The 9,239-nt window shown below is 39.1% G+C and overlaps 1 protein-coding gene across 1 annotated transcript; it reads right to left on the bottom strand.

Annotated features, from left to right (window-relative positions):
* Positions 1 to 618: 618 nt before the first annotated feature.
* LOC117715426 (vomeronasal type-1 receptor 51-like) lies at positions 619 to 1,630 on the bottom strand. Its single transcript, XM_034512228.1, is given in 2 exon segments — positions 619 to 1,605; positions 1,607 to 1,630. Coding segments are annotated over 2 exon segments (1,011 nt in total).
* Between the last annotated feature and the right edge of the window lie 7,609 nt (positions 1,631 to 9,239).

Raw genomic sequence — 9,239 nt, 5'->3', positions numbered from 1 at the left:
GGAATTGCCTTGCACTTAAGGATTGAACACTATAACACACCATGCAGAGGCTGTGTTTTGGTCATATATTCTGTTAAACTTAGAGTGTTGTTTTCATTTTAAATCCTGAGAGTTTTAAAACCTGTTATTATTAGTACTACTGTACAAGTTACTGTGTGCCTTTTGCGCATAATTTTGTTTTGAAAATTATTTGCACAACTCCTTTTCTTTCCACTTCATAGCACTAATTATTGAAAAAAGTTTCTGTAATTTGTTAAAATACATATAACAGAAAATTTAAATATAAAAATGTATTTGAAGTGGTCACAAACTATGTGAGATAGGTAAGAACAATATGGGAAAGAACTACCTAACAGGGCACCCTTAAAGTCTCATTGAGAAATAAAATAAAATAAAAAATAAGATAAAATGTGAAACACCCTTTTCATATGTCAAAGTGTATTGTTAAATATTCTGTTACATGTTTACCATCATGTTGGCTAAAATAAATCTTTTTAACAGAAAAACAACTTCATATTTCACATCTGTCAAAGCACATAGACAGCACACCATGATTGACAGTTCTCATGCCAAAATATTACCTCCTCTTTGGTAAGATTCTTGCCCATCAATGAATATTCAAACATTTATCACCCTCTTACACATGGACCTCAAAAAGTTAACAATGTGCTTTTCAGTGCTCATAAACACAAAAGGGCTGACTGTGGCATAAATGTGTATCACAAAGAGTTGGATAGAGTAAGATGTTGGATCATTCAGGAACATAGTTCTTGAGCAGGTGGCAATGCTGTCAAAGATGGACATCAGCACAAAGAAGCTCATGAGCATCAGGATGGTCTGAGTAGCCCTTTGTTCTGGGGATGTTTTTGGGGAAAGGCTGGTACCTTGAAGATGCTGGGCATGTTTTCTGTGCCTGCACAAGAGAGCCACCATGTACCAAGTTGAGAGGACCATTAGACTTATAAGAAAGACATCCCTGATGGCCAACAGAGTAGAAAACATGCTTTGCATGAGGTAACTCAAGGGTAGAATAGAACAGGACAAAGTGACATAAATGAAGTCATTTGTGGTCAAATTGGGGGTGGCAATGATGGATAGTAAGAGGTGACTGCTAATTAACATATAGAGGACACTCAACAAAAGAATGGCACATGAGATGTGATGGGGAGATTTATGCTTGAACTTTGCTAAACAGGAGCTTCTGGGACTGAGGATGATGGCCTGGAGGACACTCAACAGGCTAGTGGTACAAAGGGAGAGACCCCTCAAAATTTTGTACAGGTAGACAAGGAATTTACATATGATGTCATCCCATTCTGCCCAATAAATAAAAATGTCTGTGGCTATGAATGCCATGACCAGTAGCATCAGTAGGTGGGTTAGGGACAAGAGACCAATGGGCAGGTCAGTGAGTCTAGGCCTGTGTCCACGAATGAACTTGAGGATGTGGAAGAGAAGAAGGATACTGTTGGCTGAGATCCCAATGCCAATTTCAGAGAAAAAAATATCTCTTATGTTAGAATTAGTGTGAAGTTTGTTGTTTTTATTCATTGTATATGAGAACCGTAGCTGAGGAGAAAAGAACAGAATCTCACTCATACCTCCTTGGCAACTCTGCTCCCCTCACCATAATTAACTGAAGACCCCAGCTCTACCTTACACCCCAGAGACACTATCTCACTTGTCCTAAGCTGAACCATGGCTGGATCATGTGTCCCATGATCACTGCATCAATGTGTGAGCTCCTTCAACATTAAATACTGCACACATCATAGATGATGTCTTTTCTTATTTAGCATGTGTGAGATTTCCTGGAGCAGGAACAGCATCTTCCTTGGTTTTCATTCATAACATCCTCACTGGCAGCAACATTACAGTGTTTTACTATTTTGGGTGAGTTTTAATGAGAAGAATTTTGTGAAAGGAACCAGTCCTTCCCAATAAAAGAGGTCTCATTGATTGGGTATGCACTTATTCTATTTGGAGCTATCTTTACTCAATTTGTTGTAAAACCAAATTTCTTAATATATTTATATAGCAAATGTTGGTAATTGTGATCTGTGAATCCAGATGTTTCTCATTCTACCTACAATCTGCCATTTTCTCAAATTGTGACCTAGAATGCTCTCAGGCTGAGCTCCAGTCACCTCCTCCTGAATAGATACACAGCCACATGCCTGTGTCAGGCGGGCACTATGTATATAAGAACATGTTGTTTACACACCAAACATGGCAGTGTTCCAGAGTAAGATGGTTTCTGTAGATATTTCGCCTGCTGTTTTTCTCATCCAGTGCCTTATGTTTGTCCTCTGGGACAGATAAGGCAATACATAGTGACTGGTCAGCTCCATCCCTGCTTGAAATAGAACATAAATGGTAAATAAATAAATTACAAAACAGAAGAACATTGGAGTGGAACCCTTTCCAGAGAACTCAGGTGGACAATTCAGTCCTTAAGCAATATTCTGTAAGAACATTTTCCACGATTCTAATCTCAATCTAGAACTGCTTCCAAGAGAAGAGCAAAATGGGCAAATGTCAGCGGGAGCATACATCATGTCTTCCTTCAGAATATGAAATCAATGGGAAATAGAATTACAACTAAAAGTGTTACAGAATGAAAATAAAATGGTACAACTCAATCTTGAAAGACAAGCTCTATAGGAGTCTGTATTCTTTCTTTTCATAATTGATGGTTGATTCTCCTCCAGATTCCTGATACACCAACTACAAGTTTATATTCATCAATATTCTGTTAATGCTGTAAGATTATTACAGTTTCTTGATCAGTCATTGCATTGACTTACTTAACACCATAACCAAACCCATGTTGGGCAGAAAAGCATTTTTTTTTTGCATGTTACTGCTGAAAATCCATCATCCAGTGTTGTTGTGGGAAGAAGTTAAGGCAGATACTTATAGGCAGAAACTGATGCACAGTCATGGAAGAGTACCATTTACTGGCTTTTCCCTTCATGGAATTCCTGGTTTGCATTCTTAAGTATCCACCAGCACACAGTCTATACTCACACTGAGCTGGCCCTCTCATAAATCACCAATTAAGAAAATGTACCACAAATGTACCCACATGTCAATCTGGTGGGGGATTATCTGAATTGACATTACCTTCCCTTTTTCCAAATGATGTACCTTGTATTAATACAAACAAACAAACAAACAAACAAACAAATGAAAACAGCTGGCACAGTTGACTCCTTGTCAGGTTCCTGACAAACACATCACTGATACACTATAACCTTGTTTCTTTTGTTGTTCCAAAGATATATTAATATCAACATTTCAATATAAAAGTTCCACATACTGTAAAAGTTCAATCTCCTTTAAAATTTCAAATCTCACTCAACATGCAAAGCCTCTCCAAAACTTTCAGTCTCTAAACTATCAAGTTTCTCTAGCAATTTCAAAGTTTCTTTAAAATACATACAGTTCTGTAAATCTCTAAAATCTACATAAAACTCCAAAATCCCTTTAACTTTAAAAGACTCTTAATTCTGGGCCCCTGTAACATAAATAATAACCTAAATATTTTCTTGTTTCCAAAACAAAACAACCAAATCCAACAAAGTCCAGCAGTGTAAAACTGTCACTGTTCTTTGACTCACTAAGAATCCTCTGGGCTCCTCCACAGTGCTGGGAAAGCCTTCTGCAGCACACACAGCTTGTTTTGCTGACTCAACAAATTGGCCTAATGACACAGCACCTCCTCCTGTCCTTGGTAGGTGTTCTGTGATGCTGACATCTCAGATTGCTTGGATCTGTACTTCAATTGGGCTGAAGCTTCATTGGTAGCCTCTCTTTGGCTCTCTTTAGGGGCTATAAGCCTGCAATAAGGTGACAAGCTACAGTGTCACTCCTGATACCTTCCTGTTTCAGATCTAGAACAACCTGAGAGACTCTTAAGCTACCAACTTTGCTGCAAGCACAAGATGCAGCCTCAATCATATCTGGACCAACATGTCTGTGTGCTGAGCCCAAGAAAACACTCCAGAATAGTTTTAATTGTTCCATCAAGGCAAAGGAGTCACTTTAGTGGTTCTTAACTTAAAATATGATTGAGTTTTGTAGAATCTTTAAGGGACTCTCAAAGTACCTTCTGGAACTTTATAAGACAGCCTCCATCATCTGCACTGGTCTCTGCATTATATTCCAAGTCCACAATGAATAATTCACTAAGATATCAGCCTTCTATGTATTTTACAGCCCAAAGTTCCAAGTCTTCCAAAAACACATGGTCAGGTCTCTCACAGAAATAGCCCATACCCTAGTAACAATGTCTGTTTTGGTTAGGCCTTCTGTTGCTTTGATAAAATACTATAATGAAAAGCAGATTGGGGAGAAAAATAATTATTTAACCATATAGCTTCTAGTTCCTCATCAGAAAAACTGGGGAAATAACTCAAGACAGGCACCTGGAGGGAGGAAATGATGTAGAAGTCATGGATTAGTGTTGTTTACCACATTGGTCCTTATAGCTTGCTCTAGCTATATTCTCATGGTGTCTTGAACAGTATCCTGGGTGTGAAAATGTCCACAGTGAGCTGGACCCTCCCATGTCAAATCAATCATCAATCAAGGATATGTATCAGGTGCTTGCCCATGAGCCAGTCTGGTGGCTGCTTTTTCTCAGTTGAGATTTTCTCTTCTAAAATAACTCCAGCTTGTGTCAAGTTATCATGAAACTATAAAGCACAGACATCAAGCATATGGGGCATGCAACTTTATAAACAAATTCCTGATACAGAATAAAAAAATTATCACTGGAAGTCAAGAGTTTGGGTGAAATCATTTTATACTAATTTAGAACATGAGATGTTTTAGTGGAAGATATTAGGAAAAGGTAAAGGGGGTAAAGTACAGGGTACTCAGGCATGAGACCTGAGGTGTGTAGTCAGAAAAACCATTTAACAGAGTTGATTTCCTGAAATAAAATTTCTGTAGAATCTTTAGAAAAGGTTAATCCTTTATAAAATTATGGATAATGTATTCTAGATTTATATGTGTGTGTGTGTGTGTGTGTGTGTGTGTGTGTAGTGTATGGTGCTTAATTATTTCCATTGTATTGTGATGTTCTTTTAAAATTTATGCATTTTTCCAAATCCCAGTCACAAGAATCAGAACATAGTAGGATGCAAAAAGATATAGTTCTGTTTCCCAATGATCAAGGAAAATGGCAGTTGCTTTATGGGACAAATGCCACAAGAAGCACACATTCTGGATGTCCTTTTGTGATCTGTGTGCACTGAGTGGCAGGTGAATCTTTATACATTTCATTTCATGGAAGGAAAACACAGCTGTAGAGTTTAAAGTTGTAGCTGGCATTATATCCATGTTGACAGTAGCTGACTAAGAAGTATAAAAATTTTAAATGCTTTCTCTCACATTTTTCTGGAAATTTGCATTTTTTATATAACTACACAGAGATAATCAGAAAAAAAGAGTAAATAAAAGAAGAAAGGAAACAAGAAACAGAACCAAAGGAAAGAGGAAAGAAACAAAAAGGAACTTGATCTTTATGAACATATCTCCTGGTCTGACCAACCAAGCAGTGTGCTGTGAGCTATGCAGAGCAGGTGCAATCTGTACAAGTGTCAGGGTCACTTCAGAAAACACAGCCCTGTAAACCTGAAGCCCTTAGGAAAGTCAGGCAGGCACAGAGTCTGTGACTCCTCAGTGATACTCTTAACATCATGACTTCAGGGATTGTTGTTTTAAAAGGACTAGGAAACCTTATCTTTCTGGAGGTGAAATTCTACAGTGGTAAAGTGAAAATTTATACTAATGCGATTGTCTGCCATCACAAACACCAGCTTACCAGGAAAGACACAGAAAGCAATTCTCTAGACATCCTGCTTTTTCCAAATTTCATGGGCCATACAATTCTTTATAATTTTAGATGATAAGAATCACAGATGAGCAGTGATGACATACACCTTAATATCATCTCTTCAAATGCAGAGGTTAATGAACATTTGAGTTCAAGGCCAAACTGCTCTACAGAGTGAGTTCCAGGACATACAGAGCTACATGGAGAAACCATGTCTTGAAAAACCAAACAACAAAAAGAATCAGTAAGGCATGCAGATTCTAGACAGACATATAAATTCTATAGAAAATGCTCTGGTGTGTATGAACTCTCCTCAGATACAAGCCACGAAGTATTCTCTAGTCTATCCCTTCAAAGCTGAGTCATCAGCTCACACTTTTCTGGCTGAACTCACTTTAGGAGACTAGGAGAGAGGACCCACACTCCCTGATCTGCAGAATTAAGGAACACTCATCTAAAGAGTGGGCAGGAGAGAGCAAGCTGTGACAAACCTAGGATAATCTATTGTACCATGCTCTGTGATTGCATTTTGCACATTGTAACAAAACAGGCTATTTTCAAGAAACATGAAATTCTGAATATAGTGTTCCCAGCACCAAGAAAAGTCACTGATATCTGAAACAGGTCCCACTAGAAGAGGCTACACTGGGGGAAAGGAAAGCACTTGGCCAGATTAGGAAAGGAATCATGTGTGGAACAAGAAATGACAAAGTAGAATCTGAGCAGTCTTTAATTAAAGTCGATTGTAAAGGCTGTGGTTGCTCAGGGAGGAAAAATGGGAACTCCCTGTACAACGTGAATCAAGGAAGCCTTGGCTTTAGCCTTTGTGTCATTCTTCAGTTACCTAAATCATGAACCACCATGACCTATAGGGTCATCAACTAGAGGGATTTAGTAGGTGACACTGGTCAATGGCTTGAGGTTGAGGTAACTTAGCCAGGATGTCTACCTTTGGCCCAATCCTAAGTTAAACCAAGAAAGACACTAGGGAGAAATGGCTGGTATACCAAGAAAGGCAAAATCATCACCCTGCAGATGATGGCACTGTTTCCAGAGATGCCTGAAATAAATGAACTATGGGAATGTGATGAGCAAACCATGAAGAGCCCTTGGGTTGAGGGATGGCAGCTCGTTGTGAAAGACTGTGTAAGAATTGTATGTTTAAATTGTAAAGCCTTGTGACTGAGTCTTCATGCTCAGACTGCCAGTGGGATTGTTACCTGGTGTTTCTAAATAAGCCTCCAGAAACAGTAGGAATGGATACCCCAGAAGAGCAGCATGTCACAGACCCCAGCCATCAACATGGACCCCACACAGTCAGTGCTGCAGCACAACCTGCTTCCCTCATCACCCAGTGATGACTCCTGAGAGGCTGGGCTTTGCTGGTCAGCAGCTCTGACCTCCCTCCCACTACCTCTGTTGTACATTTCTTGTATCAGAAAATTATTTAAAAATTTTATTCCATGACTAGAACACAGAAAATGTTAATGGACACAAATATTGTGTCCATTAGGACCATGTCCATTGTTCATTAACAATCTGTGTCCTGTGACCTCATCACCACAGTGACTCAGGTGACTGCTCCAACCAGGCAGAGAGAGGCTAAGGATTCACAAAATTTGTCAAGTTAATCAGGGAATAAAAAGGCTCTTAAGACGATTCTAGTCAATAAGAATCAGCAAGGAGGCTTCTGTTAGGTGAGGGTTGAACATATAACCCGTTTACTTTTCAAAGGTTCTCAGAACTTCTAACTGTTCATACTATAGAAACCAGCATATAAACACTATTCTTTTTATGGTACATAATCAAGAGAAACAAAATTAAGTGTTTTGTTTAAATTTAAAGTTAGAACATCGATCACTACCTTTCAAGAGGCAGACAAAGAATAACTTCATAAATCCTCTGGAAATTATACAATTTACAGATGATAAAGGAAATTTGGTAATTAGTTCAGAAAAATAAATTGAAATTAAAATTAAAAGACATCTTATTGACATTAAGTAATATTAGGACCTTAAAAAATGAATATTCCAGGAAGAAAATGCACTTGATGCAGAACACAGTACCCTGTGCTGAGCGGCTGTCAGAGCTCAGTGTCACCATGGCAGAGGCTGAAACTCCCCCTGCAGTTCCAGAGCTCCTCCTCCCACAGCCTGCCTGGGTCCCAGCCACCTTCTGATTCTCTACTTACTCAGGGCACTTGCTCAGATGGAAGTGGTAGAGGCAGGTAGAATCTTAGCCCAAGGAAATCCTGCACAGGCTTAGGTGAAGAGAGATTTTAAAGCACCTCTGCAGCCTGTAATTTTAGTGACTGCTAGTGACAAGTTCCCCTGGAGAGCAGGCAAATGTGGCATCCCACTGGAACATTTTACCTGTTGAGTTGACTCTACTCTGTTGGATGACAGCCATTTAGGGAGATTTGGCCCAAACTTTTTGCTAAGCTTCCTTCTCACAGCTACATGTTAGATCAGGACACAATCTAGTCAGCCCAACTTGCTAATTTTCCCTTCATGCAAAATGGGTTCAAAGTAAACTTCTAAGGCAGAATTCACCTGCTTAACTGTGAGACCTCTGGTGCCTTCCTTGAACTTTCATATTTCTGATGAAATCTACATAGTGGATGACAAGCTACTTTTTTGTAGGTCCTTCAACACAGGAAGAACTTGTATCCAAGAAATCTTGGTTCTATGCCCTATGACTTCCGGATTTCTATCTTTTAGTAAACAGTAAAAATGAATGTAAAAAAATATAGAATTAAAGAGAGTCTTGGAAGTTTGAGGCTGTGTAATCATAGGCAGGTTGAAAGTAAATGTGCCCAAGGCCAACCCTGAACTAGATACTATCCTCTTCAGAAGCTTGAATGGCCAGCTTCCTTCTCACTGATGGAGTCAGGAAGTCTTAACAACTGTATAAACAGAAATTACATGCAATTTTACTTTAGTCCCCTTGGTACTTACATACAGTAATATAAGGATCCTGTCTAATGGAACTATGAATCACACTTGATGAGAATCCAATCATCCAAGGTGGCCAACTCCTGTGTTTGGGTCTCAGAATTAGAAGATAGCATTTTATAATAACTGCTCTTAATATGTCAAGAGTTTACACAGGAGTAAAGCTTGAAGTATTAGCTATTTTCAGAGAGAACTGGAGACTTAAGAAACTAAACGTATGCCAAGAACTAAAGACCAAAGCATCTAATATCTAAGATTCTACAGAAGGCACCTGGGGGAGAGAAACCCTCAGAGGAAAGGAAAGGCACCCACTAACAAGTACCAAACTCATGACAAGGGAAACTCTGAATGCTGCACAGTGGCTTCATGAGCATGTTAATGCTAATACAATAGGCACAGCCCTGCTGGGGAAGAGGAAGCCTGGAGCATGGAGAGCACTG

Source organism: Arvicanthis niloticus, chromosome 9 (assembly GCF_011762505.2).
Source record: "Arvicanthis niloticus isolate mArvNil1 chromosome 9, mArvNil1.pat.X, whole genome shotgun sequence".
Lineage (NCBI taxonomy): Eukaryota > Metazoa > Chordata > Mammalia > Rodentia > Muridae > Arvicanthis > Arvicanthis niloticus.
This window is presented reverse-complemented; position numbering and strand designations above follow the sequence as displayed.